The 21,686-nt window shown below is 39.7% G+C and overlaps 1 protein-coding gene across 1 annotated transcript; it reads right to left on the bottom strand.

Moving 5' to 3' along the window:
* Window positions 1-17,892: 17,892 nt before the first annotated feature.
* LOC134216511 (protein odd-skipped-like) lies at window positions 17,893-20,647 on the bottom strand. Its single transcript, XM_062695375.1, has 2 exons — window positions 20,030-20,647; window positions 17,893-19,904 (listed from the first exon to the last, which is right to left on the bottom strand). Exons 1-2 carry the CDS (start codon window positions 20,100-20,102, stop codon window positions 18,748-18,750), a joined length of 1,230 nt encoding a protein of 409 aa, XP_062551359.1. The 5' UTR covers window positions 20,103-20,647; the 3' UTR covers window positions 17,893-18,747.
* Between the last annotated feature and the right edge of the window lie 1,039 nt (window positions 20,648-21,686).

The raw sequence follows: 21,686 nt of genomic DNA, 5'->3' as shown, positions 1-21,686 counted from the left end.
ACGAGTTTGTACAATCCCATTGAATTCCACCACTTAATTGTATCTTGACAAGATACTATTAAGTGGTGGAATTCAACGGGATTGTACAAACTCGTCTTATGACAAGTGAAAATTTATACTGAATTGGTCAATCGCGACCATTAAGAAATCAGTCATAATATTTCGAAAGTTAAGTTATACATATAGAAGAATCATAATTTATACATTTTTGTAAAAGATTTAATTCGGAATTAGGAAAGTTCTCTTTGCAAAAATGTTGTAATTGATTAAGTTGAGAACCCGGCCACTCGAACCCAGAAACCGCAGTTGATTTATTTCAGCGAATTTCGGGCGCAATTTCAATCACATTCATCATCGTTTGTTACGCGCCCGGTGCTGGAATGTTTTCGCATCTCAGCGAGGAGATTGATTTCCCAGAAAGAGCCCAGCGCGATTCCCTTCGTGCCAACGCATTGACCACCGCACCGGGCCAAAAACGGCTATCAATCACATGCCCTATGGACGGACGTCCCGGGAGACCACAAGGTATCGACGCCACGTTCCGATGCGGTTGCTGCCGTTGACTCTAGGACCAGCTTGCGGAAAGTTGTGGCCGTTGGAAATCTTGCGTGACCAGCAACGTTTAATTCGGACTAATCAAATGAATGATTTCTGTTTGAGCGAACTTCGAACAGATTTGGGATCTTCCCTTTCCACTTCGATCTTCATCTTTCATTCGGGGACAGGAACGGAACGCGTTTCGTAAATCTTTCTTTTTTTTTCATAGAATTTCAATCTGACAGTGAACCGAAATCGGTGAACCGAAAAGGGAGAGTGATCGCTGCCAATTAGTGATAATTTTCTCCGGTTGAAGGTTTCTGGAGCGGTTATCAAACTAAACGTTCCGTCGTTGGTAGGGCTCAATTTTTGAGGTATTATCCTGTCCAAGAGTCGGGGCCAGAATGTTCGGTGCGATGATGATTATTATTATCAATAAAGTTCGGTGCTTGATGCTGATGCGATTCAAGGAATTCCGTCTACAGCAGTAGGGATCCGGTAGGGCTTATTTCGTAGACCTTGTTGTTACCCAGCAGTGTATTCATTCATAATGTAATACATAGAATGTTAGAGGCTGTGACTAAGACTCGCTGCTATGTTTGGTGTTCGAAGTATTATTTTTTTTACGAACATATTTGTCTTGATCACATCAGTTCCACCAGCTGTTCTAGTTTTTTCCTTGTCAATTATTTTTACATGGCTAAATGGAAAATCGTGTTGGTGTCATACATTTTATTTCAAAACATATCTCTTCTTTCGTAGAGATGTCGCAAATTAATCGATTACTTCGATTAATCGATTCATCGATGTGATAATCGATTAATTTTGAATCGATTATTACCCAACGATTAATCGATTCAATAATCGAGATGAATCGTGAGTAATCGATTAGTTACTGATCGATTAATCAGAATTTTACGACATCATAAGGATGTCGAAAATTAATTGATTATTTCGATTAATCGATTCATCGTTATGATAATCGATTAATTTAGAATCGATTACTATACAATGATTAATCGATTCAATAATCGACTAGAATCAAGAGTAATCGATTAGTAACTAATCGATTAATCGGGATTTTACGACACCTCTATTCTTTCGGTGAAACTTACTTATATAGGTTAAGTATCAAAATTCGAGAACGACCGAAATTTAAAAATTTCCGATGCATTTGATATTCAAAATACCACATCTATTTCATTACGTACTTTCATAAAATTCATTTTAAAATAATATTTCCAAACCATAGAAAAAAAATTCTAACTTTTCTGTCCAAAGTGCAAATTAACAGTGCACATTTTTTTGGGGTTATGGACACCCAATGAAAATAGATATATGCTCATTGAACACGCGTCATTTTCACATGGAAACGTTATAATATTGGTGACCTAAACCACTTACGTGAATTGTATACGCACCCGAGCAGGAGCGATTACCTTTAGCATGAGCATGAGCATGAGCATTATGACCGTACAATTCGTAGTTGCTACTCCGTGACTGACTGAACTTGCGAAATTGTACAGAGAACACAATGAATGGGGCTTGGGATTAGCTACCCATTCTCAATGTACACGTTTCGGGAGCTCAAATATTTAAAGTCAATAACGGCGCCGGCCACGTCCTTACGGTCATATAGGAATGGAAGGATTGTTAGTCCGACTCTCGTTGCTACTAGAGACCGAGTATACCTCTGCATCTCCACGATTGTCTTAGGATAGGATATCGTTTTAGTTACAAAGGATAATTTATCTGGATTCACTTTGGTAAGCGATGCGATCTATGGGATGGGAAATAACACTAATATTTCGGCCGACGGCGCGATCGTTCTGCTGTACGAAACAAGAGAGATCACGCACTGAACTGATTAATTTTTATTACCGGCCGCGCAATGCATAACACAATACTTCGCCCGACCGCGCGATCGTTCTGCTGTCCGAAACAAGAGAAATCACGCACTGAACTGATTATTTTTTTATTACCGGCCGCGCAATGCAGAACACAATATTTCGGCCGACCGCGCGATCGTTTTGCTGTCCGAAACAAGTGAGATCACGCACTGAACTCCGAGCAGGAGCGATTACCTTCATAACATAAAGGCTCCCCTTGATAACATAAAGCGATTTCATCGCCGCGGTTCTACTGCTGTCGCGTCGCGTATGTTTGCGGGAACCTTAGATTGGTATGAACTAGCCTTTACCCCTTATCATGGATTGGACTCGCCATCTCCATCTCCATTAATCACACGCCTTTGCTCGCAAGGCAATCTGGAGACCCATGCGTCGAATAAATAAATTTAGAGTTATGTGTTCTTGAAAACGCGAGTGCATTTAGTTTTGGATTCCGGGAAGTTTGTCCTTAAACATTGAATTGAGTTGATAAATTGTCCACATAGGCCAAGTATCTATAGAATGTGCAAACAGATCTGTTCAAATTTCAAAAAGTTCTTAAAGTTGACCAGTCAACTAGTATTCACAATTTTTATGCTAAGATAGACTTCTGGTGAAAATTTCAGCTCAATTTGTTGAAATTTAGGTGTGCTTCAAATTGATTTAGTGTTTTTGACATAATTTTCCCCCAAAAAAAATCGTAACTCTGAGTGGGATGAACGAAATTCATTGCAACAACAATCAAATGAAAGCCATACCTATCCTCGAAAACTTTGTAGAACATTGTGTTATAATCGGAACAGATCTTCTACGCGTTGCAACAGATTCCAATTCCCTATCAAGAAGTAATAAACTCATGATGTTAAAAACAATTGCTCTTGTCAAATTCTTTTATAAAGTTGACAGCAGTTGAGCACACCTAAATTTCAACCAATTGAGCTGAAATTTTCACCAGAAGTCTATCTTAGCATAAACATTGTGAATACCAGTTGACCGGCCGATTTAAGGAAACTTTTTGTAATTTGAACAGGTCTATGCACAATGCACATGCACCCAAAACAAACAGTTGTAACATTCTTTGCATTAAGCGTTTTGTATCAAATCTCGCATGCAAACCACTCAGAGAACGTTACATTTATCACGCCAGCTCATTGACTTCTCCAAATGAATGGAAGTGTGCGTAATTTCGCAGTATTCCCCTCAAAGTGTTTGTGAGTTTTGCTGCAACTGGATTACCACCCACTTTTACTTTACACATCCTACATAGTAACAGTCTGGCTTCGGAGAAGTCAATTGGATTAGTACCCTGGGGCAAGTGAAATCACGGGGTAAGTGGGTACTATTGCTGCCGATTAATCAGTGAACGTTTTTAATGGTAACAATGTTCTAGAAAGATGAAGCAGAACGATCAACGAATCAACATGAAAATATTTGGAATCAAAACCATTTGCGGCACCATACTAATGGTAGTATTGGTAATGGTATGGTAATGGCATGATTAAATGACTTTAAACTATCGGCAAAAGCTATTACTTTTATTTTAATTCAGTGGATTTCCAACAAAATAGTCGTGGAAAGTGAATATTTTGAGCAATTAAATAATTGTGTGACATCGAAAACGATTTAAAAGCTTTGATTAAATCCAAAATCTGCAATTTTCACTTGCCCTTAAGTTTTGGAAAAAAGAAACAGTTGCTATAACTATGCGAAACTAGCCGACCCGACAAACTTCGTTCCGCCTAAAATTGATTTATCCTTTGATTAGATCTCGAATTATGGAGAAATATGTTTTTCTTTTGTATGGGAGCCCCCCTTTCCAAAGCGGGGAGGGGTCTATAATTATCTTAAGAACCTTCCCCGGCCCCGAAAACCTCTGCATACAAGCATACAAATTTTTACGCCGATCGGTTCAGTAGTTTCCGAGTCTATAAGGTTCAGACAGACAGATATTCATTTTTATGCAGAGCCGTAGCGTGGATTCCCAGCGCCCTTGGCGAAACCGTTATTGGGCGCCCCTTACTTTCACGCATGTTCAAAACAAATGGCATGATAGGAGCTGTTTTTCTTTCAACATCAACATTTTTTGCGTGGTGGATTTAATAAATGTTTGCTTTATGAATTCCTTAAGTCTCTATAACTTGCATGTGTCCCAATAGGTGCAAGGATTATAAAAGTTGCCTAGAAATTTCAACGATTTTCTTAAAGATTAAATAAACCTACGCAAATAAAAAAAACTTGATCCAGTAGTGCGTGTGTTACTGACACAAAATCCAGACTTCCTTGTTGTGAATTCACGCACTAGTGGATCTAGCTAGGCCAATAAAATCCATCTCAATTGTGCCGATCAGTGGTTGGATCACTTTCGGACGTAGTCGCAACAAGAAGAACCCTACTTTGGAGTGGATTGAAAGACCTTCGAAATCGCCATTACACCTTGTTCGGTGGTTTGAAAGAACTACTCTACTGGACTTACAGTGTTAGGGAAGGACTGGATAAGATGTAATACTCGGAAGGTGGCTTTCTCAGTCTAAGTCTAAGTCCACAGGCATGTTGGCAGCCATAACCGCTCGCAGAATCTGGATTAATGTAAATGTTCAAGATTCAAGTCCGGTCGCGGCCACGCAAAACTAGTGAGAGGAAAAACGTGACGAATCCAAAAAATAATTTCATCTAATCCACAAGATATTCGTTTATCTACCAAGCCCAAGTTCTAGCGAAAAAAGTTATGGGTGAAAGATGTTGCTCAAATATCATTTCCGGATAGGCTGACCATACGTACCGTATTTAACGGGACAGTCCCGTTTTTCAGACATTATTGTGCTGTCCCGTCGTAATCTAAAAAATCCTCAATTTGTCCCGTTTTTTCATTGATTCTTCCAAAGACCTCCAAAATGGCATTAAAATTTGGCCAATTTCATTAGTGGATTGGACGGAACCGGTAACTTGGTAGGCAAGTATATCCTGAAAATCAGGTCACGCTTCAACTTCAATAAAATGAAGCGCAGGGACAGACATTCCAATTTCCAGACTAAGTTCATTTTTTATTTTTTTTTTTAATCTTGCGAAGTAGGGTAATTCTATTTGTTTCAAATCTGCTTTACCACATTTTTTTATTCGTTTGGTTCTTTTCGAAACAATAAGAATCATTTAAAATCTTTCTGAATAATTTCGAATATTTCGAGTTCATCCACTGTAAAAAAACGACGACGTGAAAAAATATTTATAAAATACATAATTTATAAATTTGATTTATATCATTTCTAATAAAAAAAAATATATCAGCTGGACAAAATCGAGTTTAAGGCAGTTTCAAACCGAGTGAAAATTTCGTCGGGTTTCGGTCCATACGTACTTTAAGGCTAGTTTATAGATCAGGAGCTTCCACATGTGTGGGCCTTTTTGGAAGCACATGAGAACAAAATCAATAAACAAGATTCCCGAGATGTGAGGAAACTTTTAGCGTCATTTAAATCAATTTTTATCAAAAAGGACTGTGAATTAATTAGATTTGATTTTTATTCACATGCGCCAACCATATTCATGGAAATAATAAAAATTAATGTTAAAGAATCTCATGTTTTTATTATCCGCAGATAATCAATAAACTCACCCTATTACGATTAATTATTTTTGGAGCGTCTTAGGGGAAAAATAATAGTCTTTTAACCTTGTCACCCTATTACTTTTTTCGAATTTGTTTTTTGACATTTTTCCTTATTATTTTTTTCTCTTTGATGCCCACACTGGCTTTAAAGGCTCGTTTACAGTTCAGAAAACGTGTCACGGGATTTGGTTTTCCATGCATTTTTAAAGGGACGGGATTGAGTGAATTTGGGCTATGAAAACGACCCCACCCCCTTGAAAAATGCAAAATGCATGGGGGACACGTTTTCCGAACTGTAAACCAGCCTTCGGGAAGGATACTTTGAATATTTTTTTGTTATTTTCAATTATTTGGATTATCAGAGTTGGAAAAGTTTTTAATATTGGTCAGTAATAAAATCCTTAGACCTTAGTGCATGTTTAACAGTGAATTAAAAGAAAATTTGAAAATTTCACTATTTTTTGAAAATATTGACAAATGCGTATTTTTTGTTCCTTCGTGTTTTTTGTGCGCGCCTCTTTGAAGAGTGAAATATTTGAAGCTCAGTATTTTTCAACAACTAACTTAATACTTAGAAGGTTCGTTGAAGTGCTTAAAAGAAAGTTAGGGTGGTGAAAAATTTAATCTGAAACTTTTCCCTAACTTCTTAAACGGAATTTGAAAATTAAGCCCATACATTTGAAAATTTCCACAGCTCTTGAACTTTGTCACAAGGTTTTTTGACATGTCCCGCTTTGCAAGTGTGTTGGTCCCGTTTTTCCACCGAAATGATCTGGTCAGCCTATTTCCGGATCATACGATCGTAAATTTGATTGCCAAACGGGTCATGTGGTCACTTCTCATTTCTTACTTCACATTTTTCATATTCACTTTTGTTCGGCCGAAAGACATTTTCAGCTATATGACCTGTTCGGTCAAACGACAATCTCGGACATATTACCGTTCCGTCAAACGGCATACCATTTCGGCCAAATTATTTATTCAGTTCAACCCTTGTGTGGCCGGATGGGTACCCGGGTACCTTTTTGGAATTCAATTCGCGATATCTAAATGAATTTTCATAGTAGGAGGTTGAAACTCTGTCATATCCACAATAATGACGGCCAAAATCGATTGTACGGGTTAACTGAAATTTTGACTAAGGAGGGGTGGAGGGAGGGGTTCCGACAGTTTTTTACCCTTTAAATGGCCGGCTGGGTACCAGGGTACCCACGAAACTAAAATGTTTATATCTTAGGCCATTTTTTACCGTTTTTAATCGTTTTGGGCTTATTCGATTCAAAATTTTGTCCTTTATCATGCTGTTTTAGGATTGGACCGGTCCAGACCGTCGGATCACCGGGAAATCTGGATTTCTAGGGTCATGTCCTGCATAGATTACACTGATCGTGGTTTTCGATAGGTAAATAGCAATATGGGTATCAAACTCCTTGATATTTCATCGGCAGGTTGATTTTTATTGATTTGGGTCCATCAGACGTGCAGATCTTTAATTGGCCATTTCAGAACAGGTTCCTCGAGGGGTCATAGTTGGCCATGGACACTTTTCAAGGGAACATCAACAATATGGGTACCAAACTTCCTGAAATTATTTCTAACGTGTGTTCTTGACAAGTTGAGTCCAGAGTGGCCACTTTGGAACAAGTTTCCCGGGTGGGGAGGGGAGGAGGGGGGTGTTTGGTTAAGGTTGGCCGAACACATTTCTCATTGGATCCTCAACAATATGGATGTCAAAATTCTTGAAACTTCCACAGCAGGCTATTGTTTATTATCTTGGTTCCAACAGATGTTTGAAAATTTGAGTGGCTATTACGGAACAGGTTCCCAGTGGGTTCCCGGGTATTTTTCAATGGAACCTCAACAATATGGGCATCAAACTTCTTGAAATTGCCTCAGCAGTGTGTTTCTGATTGTTTTAGAGCCACCAGACGTGCTGACTTTATAGTTTCCATTGCAGGACATGTCCCCGTAGGGTGTTAAGTGGCCATAAATACTTCTCAATATAAATAAATATAAATAAAAAATAGAAAGCTGCAGTTTTTTTTTGTAACCCGTGTGTTGGGAGTCAAATCATTGCAAGGACCACCCTTTGACACCCGAAGGCAACCGAATCAAGGCAACTGGATCACCGAAAGCTCCAAAACATCCAGAGAAGTTGCCGATTCTAAAAGTTTTTCCTAGAAAACTGAGACTTTTTAGAATTTTAGTGTTGTAGCGAACAAAATCAATACAAGGACTACTCATTCATCCCGGATGGCCACTAAGTGGTTTTAGAAAGTTCTGGAACATCAGGAGAAATGACCAGGTGTAGAAGATTCTATTTTGAAGTCGCGATTTTTTTTATAAATCTATTGTTGGCGTAATGCTAATTCTGGAAATCCTAAAAACTATTACTTGTTGTAGTATTGTGAGAGTTAAATCATTGCATGACCAACGCGTTGACCACCATTGGTCATCTGGCGCTGAATGTCCGGAACACCCATAGTAAAGACAAATTCTTGAAAATCGTCCTAGAATACAGTGGTTTGTTATGAATGTGAGAGCAAAACTCCGCTAAATGGTCCTCCGGGAACTCCGGAACATTCTGAGAAAAGGGCCAATTTTTTAAATTCATCCTCATAAACTGTACTGTTTCACAAAACGATTTATGCATCAAAATGAGAGCAATATCATTGCAGGAACTAAACCCGGGAGGCCACTAAGTGGTGCTCCAGAATAGCCGAAATGGTAATCAACTCGCCCTAGAAAGCTGCGATTGTTTTTGTAGTTGTTTGCGATCAAAATCAATTCGAGGATCATTCATTGACACCGTGGGCCGTTAGGTGAGCATCTGGAGGCTTCGGAACTTTCGAAGATGTGCCAATTTTTAAGTTGTCCTAGAAAGTTGTGAGTTTTTAGAAATCGCTTGTTGATAAATGTGAGAGCATTAATGATGCAATCTAAACGGATAGCCACAATACATCCAATAATGCTGCGACTTTCAATAAATCGTTCGTTCACTTCAAGTGGTGGAATTCAATGGGATAGTTCGAAATCGTCTTATGACAAGTGAAGACACTCCACTAGAAGCTCTAAGCAACCTTTGACTGACGTATTGTAGAGCTCCATAATTGTCAATCTTGGGTGATGTTCCTCCAGTTTTCATAAACATTTAGGGCTCCCAGGTCCGATGCCACCGCGTGCAGCAGCCACGAAGTCGCTGGCCTCTATCCGGATCTCTGGTGAATATTGTTTTTGCTATTCTTTCTTCCGACATTCGCATTAAGTGACCGGCCCTCTAGAGTTTGCCGTATTTTATACGATTCACAATATTTTCTTCTTGATACAGCTGCGCCACATATTTTTTTCCTAATTTCCCATCGAGAATTGTACGTAGCACTTTTCGCTCGAAAACCCCAAAAGCTTTCCGGTCCACCTATTTTTACATCCTTACGAATCAGAGCAAATTTCGTTTCCAATATTCGCTGAAGTCCCTATTCGCAGCAGCAATACGTCTTTTCACTTCACAGGAAACGTTATTGTCACATGTCACATGTCATGTGTTCAAAAATAAACAAATTCTTCAACAACTTCCCCATCAAGCACTACCTCAGCACTAACACCAATAGGCCTACCTTTATCTTTACCCGCAACCATGTACTCCGTCTTGGTAGAGTCGATGATTCAGCCTATCTTCGCCTGCTCCCTCTTCATTAGGGCAAAAGCCTCCACTACTGCCCTGTGATCGTTACCAATATAGTCAATGTCATCCGCAAAGATCAGGAGCATATGCGACCATGTGATGATAGCGCCCTTCTTCTGCACACCAGATCTCCTAATCACCCCCTCGAGTGCAATATTTACAATAAATTTGAAAGCGCATCACTCTGCTTCAATCTCTCCACGGTCACAAACACGGTTGATACGTCGTCTGCAACCCGAATATTTTATTTCGAGCCATCAAGTGTTGCACTATCATTGTAATCAGCTTCGCCGGAGAACCGTGTTTGAACATTATCTGCCGCAGCTAATTTCTTTTCACTGAATCGAATGCTGCTTTGAAATTAATAGACAGATGGACTGTACTCCCGAAATTCTTAAAGGATCATCTTCAGGCTAAACATCTCATCGGACCTTCACGGCCAGACAGGTAGATTTTGAAACTGGAATGACGAAACTGATTAGACTAGCCAGTTTCTTCATCTACTGAGAGAGCGCATCTAGTTACAGATTTTTGTTTCACACAGATTATCAGTGGATTCAGAATGCAAGTCAATGTAGGGAAGTGGGTGCAAATGATGATGCAATCACTCGTCCACTGCAAGCCGAATATACCTCTGTTCGTACGGAATTTATTGGAATTGTTGGGTTAAGGTTCGAGAGGCAGAGGTCCGTCTTGGTTAACTGTCAATGTTATAGATAGAAAGCAACTGATGGAATTTCTAATTGGATGTATAAAACGAGCTCTTTAGTTCATTTCCAATTCTAGCAGAAACGGTTAGAATAGTCAAGTTGAAGGTATAGGAAAAGAAATGGAAATGGTATGGAAGTCCATTTCCAGTTCTAGATATTGCTAGAGATAAATATAAAGAAAGATACAAAGTAGGAGAATGGAACGGACTTTGGATTGAACCCACGATCTCCTGCGTATGAGGCAGAAGCAGTAGCCTTATGACTACCAAGCCCGCTCTCTTCTCCTTCTTTTTTTACTTTGTTACAAAAACAATGTTCACGATTACGCAACTGTTGAAAACAAAATGTAAGAAATGACGATTGCTTCGGGAATTCCGGTATTTCAGGAGGACTTCTTGGTGGCCACTCGGGATCAATGAATGATATTCGCAATCTCGCGCTTAGAATCATAAGGGCGTAACTGTATTAATCGATTTATCTTCGACGATATTTTCCTTTTATCAATGTAGTGAATTGCGGTAGTTTGCCGAAGGTTCATGGTTGTAATGAAGGATGATTGCATCTTCTACCTGAGGCAAATATAAAATCGATTAAGAGAAATCGATCAATACAGTTACGCCCCTATGATGCTAAGCGCGAGCAAAGATTCCGCTTCTATACTGCTATTACAAACGATTTTCAAAAGTTTCTAAAACGAACTGCAATAATTGACCACTGCTCTGGATGCCTCTGCACTTCTGGAGCACCATCTGGGGACCACCAGGTGACCCTTGCATTAATTTTGCTCTCACAGCAAATGACGAATTTCAAGAATTAACTACTGCTCCGGATGATTCAGAGCTTCCCAAGGATAACTTAGTGCCCAGCCAGAGCTAGCATTTCCTCACACACTGTGCACAATGAGGAGATTTTAATACACACCACAGAGAGTGACGCTGATCCTCATCGTGTTACAAAGCCAGCACGATGAGTGAGGATGAAGACGAAGAGTGAGAGAATTATTCTGATGAGAGTTGGGCCAACACAAAGTTGTGCCACTTGGTGCAATATTCTTTAAAATTATATTGTTTTCCATTATGCTCGCAGAAATACTTTGGAACACAAACATATTTCGGCGGGGTTTCAATGAAGTTTGGCGCTCCATGCTAAAAAGTATAACCTTAGCAAATAAGAGTTGCACAAAGAAGAAGAAAAAGTCAAAATATGATATTTGAAAGGAATGGCACGGGAAAGCAAACGGTGAAATTTTGAAAACGCTTCTCAATAATTCTAGAAGCAATTTAGATAAAAGCGGTTAGAATTCGTTCACCTAAGGTGACGTTCAAATAATAGGGGTGAACCAATATTTCGAAGGCAAACTTACATAAACCCATTATCAGAGCAGGAGTATTTTGGGCATAATGCATCAAGAAAAAATATAGCACTGAAATGAAATAATTGGACTTTATATAAGTTCCATGTTTTCTGTTTTTGTTTCAATTTCATTACCTGAGATTACCTGACGGAAATTGTATTTTGAAATTGTCAGTAACAGATTTTAAAGCGACAGGTGTGGCGTTATAATGTTGGTAATCAAGGATGTTAACGATCATTCAGTAATTTGCGTTAGATCATTTAGTAGTTTGTCAATAACACATTCCAGAGGCTGAATTTCAAAATATGTTGTATGGTGGACTTCTAGTGCGAAGGTTTTCTACAACTCTGCCTAATGGTTCGTTATTAGAATTCAACTAATAACGGAGTTAGAGCGCTAGTTTCAGTAACTCAAAGTAAATGATTGGAATTTTGTTATCATTTAGTCTAAGTTACTGAAACTATAGCTATGACTCCGTTACTAGTGGAATTCAAACAACGAACAATTAGGCAGAGTTGTAGAAAAACCTTCGCACTAGAAGTCCACCATACAACATATTTTGAAATTCAGCTTCCATCACGGAATGTGTTATTGACAAACTACTAAATGATCGAACGCAAATTACTAAATGATCGTTAACATCCTTGTTGGTAATACAAAGGCTTCTGAATAGTTTTGCCCACAGACATCCCAAAAGCAAGTAAAAACAAAAACATCTTATTATGCATGAAAAGTATTAACAGCTTCGCTAAACTTTAGCCATGTTTACTTTCATTCTGTTCGATTCACCGTTAAACCAAAACTCATTGAGGAACACGGTGTGTTTATTTCATCATTTATCCTCAACTCTTCGTGTCTGACAAATGCATTCGCTGCAGAGTAAAAACACAAAGAGGCCTCACTGCGTTGAGGAAGAGAAAAAATGAGCGATAATCGGAACACACTCTCTCCGGTCCTTTTGAGGAGTGCAAAAGACATGCACATTTCAACTACTCTGAGGAGTATGCCAGCCCTGGTGCCCACCTGGAGTCATTTAATGGCCCTGGACATTATTTTACAACGGATTGCAAATTTCTAGAACAAACTTTCGTAGTATCAGACAGAGGCCACCTAGGATCGAAGAGTAGTGCATGTATTGGTTTTGATGTGACAATGTTAAAACAAACGGTTTATGAAAAGTCACATCTGTTTAGAAGAATTTCTGGAATCGATCATATCTCCGAGTGTCCGGAATCTTATGGTGGGTCTCCTGCTGGTCACCCGGCGTCCATGAGTGGTCCTTGCATTTATTTTGCACTCACATTGCTAGATAAATTGATTTAAAACAATGAGCTCTGAAAATGTTAATGAACATTCTTGACCCCTCAGGGAACCTATTCCGGAATTGGAGATCCGGGGTGAACTTGTTTGATGAACCCAAATAGATCAGAAATAAACGCTTGAGACAATTTCAAGAAGTTTGACACCCATATTGTTGGGGTTCCAATGAGAAATAATTTTGGCCAACCCCGGCTCCCGGGGAACCTGTTCCAGAATGGCCACTCCTGAGTCAACTTGTCTGGTGAGCCTAGGATCATGAAGGACATACGCAAGAGTTAATTTCATGAAGTTTGATACCCATATTGTTGATGTTCCATTGAACAATGTTCATGGCCACCTATGACCCCTCGAGGAACCTGTTCTGGAATGGCCAATCGAAAATCGGCACTTCTGATGGACCCAAATCGATAAGAATCAATCTACTGATGAAATTTCTAGAAGTTTAATACCCGTATAGCTGATTAGCTATCGAAATCCACGATCAGTATCATTTATGCAGGACATGTTCCTGAAAATCCGGTTTTTCCTGGAATCGAATTGATCGGATCGGTTTATCCTGGTAACATCTTTAAAGAAGAGGAAATTCTGAATCGAATAAGCCCAAAATTGTTAAAATCGGTTGTAAATTTCCAGAGATATAAGCATTTTAGTTTCGTGGGTACCCGGGTACCCTGCCGGCCTGTTAAGGTCACTCCTGACAGAGTCCAGGTTTCAAAGTGCTCGCGTTTTCGGGGGCACACCACTCGATACGGAAGCAACGCACAACTGTCATTTTTATTTTTTCAAAAAAATGTTTTATTGCCGTCCGAAAAAAATTGAGTCTTTACAAAATGCAAGCAACTTTTTAGAACACTCCGACTCTCTATCTCTTAATGGTAACGAGCTGTGATGAAATTAAAAAAAAATCTTCCTAAAACCAGTTTTTCAAAGTTAAATTTTTGTGTTATTGTTTTTTGACTTGAACATGTTCTACAAAGTAAAAAAGTACTCCAAATCACACATTTCATGAGACACATTAATATCTAAGAGATATATTGGAAAAGTTATGCAACTTTTTAGTAGTATTTTATGCATTTTTACTATGTCCATTACTTGAAGAGAGGCAAATAGTGGCAGATCAAACACCTGCCTATGAAAGTATGAGCCTTCAGCTGCCAAATACACTCTAGTCCATTAGGAGGAATTCGGAGGAAGTATTGGTTTGATAAACATTAATTGTCTCAAACTAGTATGCAAAAAATCTTTATATTTTTTATTTATTGATGGACCACCCGATTAGGTGTTTGATCTGCCACTATTTGCCTCTTTTCATGTTTCGGACATACTAAAATTGCATAATATACTACTAAAAAGTCACATAACTTTTCCAATATATCTCTTAAATATTAATTTTTCTCATGAAAACGTGTGATTTGGTGCACTTTTTTACTTTGTAGAACATGTTCAAGTCGAAAAACAATAACACAAAAAGTTAACTTTTAAAAACTGGTTTTAAATAGATTTTTTTTAATTTCATCACAGCTCGTTACCGTTTAGAGATAGAGAGTCGGTATATTCTACAAAGCTGCTTATATTTTCATACTCTATCACGTTTGTAGACTCATTTTTTTTTTGGCGAAAATAAAAAATAAGTTTTTTGTACCACCCTAATGGGAAATTTTTTTGGTCACCCTAATGCTCCAAAAAATTACTTATCTTGATAAAATTTTCATCCGAAGACATAACACATATTAAATTACCCGTTTGGAAGCAAATGAAAAAAAGCGCGATTTTAGCTGACTACGCCCACTGTGAGACGTTGTTGTTTCAACGCAGATGCACTGCTTTATTGAATTAAACATTATTGTTGTTTCAATCCTGCATCACATGATTGAAACATTATTAGTATCTTTCTTTTGACAACCATTTCATGATATGGAAAAACTGTAGAAACTGATCAACATAAATCATTCTATCTACATGAAGCAAGAATGAAGCAGATGTAGGGTGGATGACTCTAATTTCCATATAACTAGTTCACTTCTATTTTTATCACTTTTTCCTCTTTTGTTGTTGTCATCGTATTGTCGATCACAGGCTTGGTAGTCATACGGCTACTGCATCTACCGCATACACAGGAAGTCGTGGGTTTAATCCCAGATCCGTTCCATTCTCCTACTTGGTATTTTTCTCTATAGCCATCGCTAGAACTAGAAATAAACTTCCATACCGTTTCCATTTCTATGCTATACCTTCAACTTGACTGTTCTAGTTAGTAACTGCTGGGCCCTCCTTAGCCGTGCGGTAAGATGCGCGGCTACAAAGCAAGACCATGCTGACCAGGCTGGGTTCGATTCCCGGTGCCGCTCTGAGCAATATTCGGCTTGAAAAATTGTCTCGACTTCCCTGGGCATAAAAGTATCATCGTGTTAGCCTCGTAATATACGAAAGCAGAAATGGTAATTTGGCTTAGAAACCTCGCAACTGTGGAAGTGCTTAATGAACACTAAGCTGCGAGGCGGCAATGTCCCAGTGGGGGATGTAATGCCAATGAAGAAGAAGAAGAACTGCTAGAATGGGAAATGAACGAAAAAGTTCGTTTCCTACTTCCAATAAGAAATTCTATCAGTTGCTTTCTTCTGTCTGTCACAGCAGCAGATCGTTAACCAAGACCTGCCTCTCGAACCTTACCCAAAAATTCCAACAAAACTGCGCATAAACTCGTGGCAAGTGCAGAGGTATATTCGGCTTACAATGGACGAGGATTGCATCATCATTTCCTCCCCCTTCCCCCTACTTTGATTTGCATTCTGACGCGGCAGGCGTCAGTGTGACCTAACCAATGAGATCACCAGTGCTTGTACATTGAAGATGAGTGCAAGAACAACTGATCTGGTCATAACGGAGTAGCAACTACGGGCAGTCAATCAAGCTCTCAAGCTCAAGCTTTTGTTGTTGTCATCGTATTGTCGATAAAGAAGTTTCGCAGCATTTCTGAAGGTAAAAACAACACTGAATATTGTAATATTTGACAGTGACAGCTGGAAAGCGCGGTTTATTTTTTTTAAATCTTTATTAATGTGTTTTTTTAATCTACAGATTAAGTTCAACACCGCGAGCGCAGTTTAAACAAATATATACGAGCGTTGAATCAACTATCTCATATGATTGATTCAACCCTTTTTGTGGTTGTATCAACAATAAATATTGTTATTCACGAATCAATGCAAAAATCTTGTTGATTCGAAGTAGAATCGGATTGATTCCACCAGATTTTTTTCTCCGCGAATAACATTTTCAGTTAAATGGCTTTCTGCCAGACGGGATTCGGACCAACGGTTTGTTCGACCAAAATGCCCTGCCCCTTCACGCATACACATTAGCTTCTGAATGCTGCTGTGGTCTCCAGTAGCCTTGCAAGCAAAGGCGTAGGATTGACAATCTGGCGAATTCGATTATCGGTCCAGCTTAGGATGTTTTCGGGATGGAAACATTCTCGACTCCCTGGGCATAGTGTATCCATTGTACTTGCCACACAAGATTCTTCTTATTGGCGTTACATCCCCACACTGGGACAGAGCCGCCTCGCAGCTTAGAGTTCGCATTCGTATATCATGAGGCTAACACGATGATACTTTTATATCCAGGGAAGTCGAGACAATTTCCAATCCCAAAATTGCCTAATCCTGAATAAATCAAAGAAAAATCACATGATTATTAATATGCGTTAAATATTCAGGATGAGTGCTGAATAGAGAAAATGTAGATCGTGTAAAACAGAATCCATTGTAATACCGTAGAATCCCGCTCATTGGACAATGATTGTTGTCGAGGGAACGGGGTAACGTTTTTTTTCGTGAGATTAACTGAATACTTCATCAAATCCAAAGGCCAGCGAAACCCAGTGTTCTTAATTGCAAATTTATCACGCTTTGAAACAATGCGAAAAGCATAAAGTATCAAAAAACTACCAATTTTCAATATTTTTGTAGAAGAGGTGGAATTTTTAAATAAATTTTCAAACCACATGTATCGAAGCTTTCATTATTGTAACAAATAAAATTACAATAGAATTCGGTACAATTCGGAATATCAAAATATAAAAATAAACGTTGGGTTTGAGCATAACGTGGTTGACATCACGCTGTTTTTCGTGCCTATAAATACGTCAGCAGCTGGTAGCAGCAGTAGCAGCAGTAACAGCAGTAGCAATAAAATCAGACGCTGCTTGTGATCCATTGCCCCTAAAAGTAGAGCTCCACGTTACATATATTTGTAAGTGAACCTCGTTATAATCTACATTTAGGGGCAACTGCATAAATTCAAAACATATGAGATTATCCAGAAATTTCATTTCTAAGCTAATCGATTCTCACTGAAAATGACATTCAACTCCAGCTGTAGCTTAGTTTATGTTAAAAAAGAATTGCCTCAAACTGTTGCCCCTTAAACTAGATTTTTACGTTGTGTACATTCGAAAGCTAATCTTGCAATAATCTACCTTTAGGAGCGAATAGAAGAACTTTCGGTTTCTATCTTCATAGATGGTGTTGTATTATAACTCATGGGAATTCTAGCAAAATGATTTTTAGTAAATCTTATCTCACTGTTCTCACTGTGACATCGATTGGAAAACGAACTTAATAGCCATATCGTTACTTATCACACAGTGAAGATTAAGTTTGTACATATCAAGCAACAGAGAAAAAGTTTGCAAATATTTTGAAGATCTTCAAAAATGTATCAAGGACAATTCACATAGATAAATATTATATGTGATTCTGTGATATTGATAAATAACAATGTGAAGGTTTTAATTATCAGATGACAGAGTTCTATTGTTTATTATTTGGATACCATTGTTAATAATAATTTACGTCTTGGTTTGTCTTATTGCATATAACATAAAATATATTGTTCTAACTTAAAATACTAGAATAAATTATTTACAAATCTTCACCTATGTATCTAATATTCTGGTTTTTGTGGTTTGGCTGAGATCAGTTTACAATACTTTCTGGGGTTCCAATATCACACCGTGCGACTTACATTACTCAATCCGCGAGTTGCGTTCAGCACGTGAAGGTGTGACTGCATTTGTGTATCTGTATAATGAGGGCCCTAACTATGCGCGCGTTGATAAATAAAAGCAATATCAGTCTTTAAAAGAAAGGTCAAAGCTCCGTCGCTGTACCTGCTCTGTTTTCTCCTCTTCCTTGCGAAGGGAGAGATGAACTTAACGATTGGCTTGCAATAAAAATCAACACCCTGCTTCGAGTGCGATGCTGTATACAAATCTATCCGCTTCGCTATAATTAACGGCGAACCGTTTTTAGAGGATACCAAGCTATTACTCTTCTTTGGCTGCATTCGTTGTGTCGAACTGTATTTTCTAGGTCAAACAATTACTTTCTGTTTTCTCCTCATTCTTTGTTGCTTTAGCCTAATGCTTTGAGATATCATTCGTCATTCCTCTCCCTCCCTCTATCCCCCTACTTCTACCTCTCAAGTTATGTTAACCTCGCAACAATAATGGAGTAAATAAAATCTTCCACAATAAAGGAAACGTATACAAAATCAACAAACAAAATTAGAATCATCTAATCTCTCACTCGCTCAACCTGTAAGGAACATCTCTGGGAACGCGAACGGCAATTACCGAACGTAACCAATTACCGCTTCATGATCTCATCAATCGAGAAACCGAGTGATTTCTTCGGCAGGCTGGTATCGGGGGAGGTTCCGTGGAGGTGATGGTAGTGATCTTCTTCGTCGTCTTCCTCTTCGACGTCGATTTCCTCATCGTCGTCAATGATGTCCTTTTCGGGCGAGGATGGGGATGACTTTTGCGAAAGGTCCAGCACCGGACTGTTGGGGGTGATGTCTGATAGTGCGTGACTTTGCATATGGGTCTTGAGGTTGGCTCGTTGGTTGAAGGTTCGGTTGCAGATGTTACACTTGTGGGGAGCTTCTTCCAGATGGGTAACTTTGTGCACAGCCAAAGTTCGCGACTGGCAAAATCCTTTCCCGCAGTCGGAACATTTGAAAGGTTTTTCTTTGGAGTGGATGTAACGATGGTCTCGGAGATGGTCTTGCCGTCGGAACGCTTTCCCGCAAATGTCGCACGAGTAAGGCCGCTCGTCGGTATGCGTGCGCTCGTGGATCAACAGATTGTAGGATTTAGTGAAGTGCCGATGGCAGTACTTGCAGATGAACTGCTTCTTTGGGCGGGAGCTTCCATGACCAGGAGCTTTCATCGGGACGACGGGGCGACCGAGCACCGGAATGCGAGACAGATCTCCGGGGTATCCTTGGAAGTGTTGCCGATAAATGGCTGCATTGCGGATCCATTGTTGCATGAGGGCATGCGGATGGTGGCCAGCAACCGATGGAGGCAGTTGTGGATAGCCAGGCAGAGGATAACCGGTTTGGTGGAGATGCTGTTGGGCGGCTGCCGTTTGGAGCCAAAGACGATGCTGTTGTTGTCTTTGTTGTTGCTGATGCTGCTGCTGAGCTTGTTGTTGTTGATAAAGGAAGGCCTCCATCGGCGGTGGTTGAGCGTGTTCCGCAGGCCGCTGAGGAAAGAAGGCACTGGGAACTTCTTGCTGATGGTGGTGATTGTTATGATGATGAGGATGCGGATGGTGGGGCATATGTTGGTGTTGAGCTGGAGACCGGTTTTGTTCCATATCAAAGTAGAGACGCGAAGTAACCACCGCCGGGGTCGTATTAATACTATCCTCTGTAGGCGTGTGTGGAGGGGTTAATATTGGAGAAACCGTAGATCGAGGTTCTTGTTTTATGACTGCCAAAATCTCCGGCGGGAAATCTGCAAATGAAAATAGATGTGGAACATTGTTTTAATTACACTGTCACTTTTTTGATTGAAAATTTCTAAAACAATCATCTTGTTTCTGACTCCAGTCTTAATGACGATTAAAAACGATGAATTACCTGGTGATCTTGCTTTCAGCTCCTCGATACTGATTTCACTGCAGGATGACGACGTCGATGAATTCATAGACATTTTAATTCTTCTGGCAACAGCCAATGTTCCACTTTTTTTTCTTAAAACTCTTCACCGAGCACGATTTGAAATACAGTTCATTAACTACTATCGCTCATTAACAGCCAATCACTGATAACCTATTGTCCTTTGTGTTTTCACTTGACTCAACACTGAGTCAATTCTCAATCAACGGAAGCACTGTGCTCACTGTTCCGAAGCTGTAGCATAACTGAAGCTGCTGATCTATATCCTTTGCACGTTATCCTTTTCCTCATAGATTAAGGGACCCGCACTTTCATTGGCAGATACATAAAGCCAACATACATACACACGCGCCGTCCTTTTCTCTTTTCCTCCTTCTTCGCCGTCCCGCAATCGTTTATTTTCGATTAATACTATGTTGCACCTTCGGCCTCGATTCAGAGCTCACAAAAAAACGATCGCACCGTCGCCTTTACGAAACACTGTATCCTAGGGCCGTACACCCTTCGTTTTTTGGCTTTGAAACTAGATGTTTAGACAACAAGTTGTCGGTACAAACTGATTTGCTACTATCGAAACTTCCAGGGAAGTCACTTCTGTATACCGTTGAGAGCGAGCGAGAGTGTGAGAGGTTGCGAGCGACGAGGCCGAGAACCGGAGAGAACTTCGGTGGGCTGCTTAGGAAGTGAGAGCGAGTAGCGAGATAATGATGGTCTGACTTGGTCAAAGCGTGTGGTGGGGGTAAACGTTAACGCCCACTGTGCCCGCATTCCATCCAATGGCAGTTCTTTATGGTGCTGCTGGCCGGCGGATTGCATAGATTGCGTGACTGAGATGGCATCAATCGAGTGATATCGTGCCTTTCGGTGCTACCAATAGAAGCGACCTCACCCCGGCGATAGACGTGTGTGCGAAGAACCCTCTTCGCTTTTATGCTGGTCCTACTGACTGCTGTTGCTACTTTTGCTGCCTATGTGCCGCCGAGAAGCTGCCGGAACGCTGCCGAAGTTCTTCTGTGTTTTTTCATCTTTTATCCTTCCATTTTTCATTATGATTGGACACTCATTCTTTCCTGTGTACACATTTTATGAAGCTTGTGATTGTTTTGTCCCGTAGCTCGCTGCCACATAGAGATCCTTACTTACATACAACTCAATTTAGTGCAGCAGTCCTTTAGTGCAGTGCACGGGCGGGTGCTACTTTTCCTACCCGTGGCCAGATTGGACACGCGAGGGAAAAGCGGCACGCTCGGATCGTAATGGTATGCCTTTTTTTGATTGAAACGAATTCGTGATGACCCTGCCATGCCCCGGAGCTACCGAATCGACCACGCTATTGGCGGGTACTACGTACTAAATTACCAAGAGGTTTTCGATTTCATTTCGAATTGTTTTTAATTGAAAAAAGTCATTATTTGTACGTCAGATGGCTTTGTAGTAAAATCGGAATTAATCAGAGTTTGGTCAGAAGTTGACCAATCAATTTTGTGAGTGAACGGACTGGAGATTCAAGTTCAGCATTTCAAAATTGAACAACAGATTAGAAATTCGTTTGGCCCGGCACGTTGTTATTTGATGTTCCTTAAATCACAAATCTACTTATACGAATAAAATTATAAAC

The sequence above is a fragment of the Armigeres subalbatus genome, chromosome 2 (genome assembly GCF_024139115.2).
Source record: "Armigeres subalbatus isolate Guangzhou_Male chromosome 2, GZ_Asu_2, whole genome shotgun sequence".
In the NCBI taxonomy this organism is placed as follows: domain Eukaryota; kingdom Metazoa; phylum Arthropoda; class Insecta; order Diptera; family Culicidae; genus Armigeres; species Armigeres subalbatus.
The sequence above is the reverse complement of the archived record's forward strand: the minus strand, read 5'-3'. Positions and strand labels throughout refer to the sequence as shown.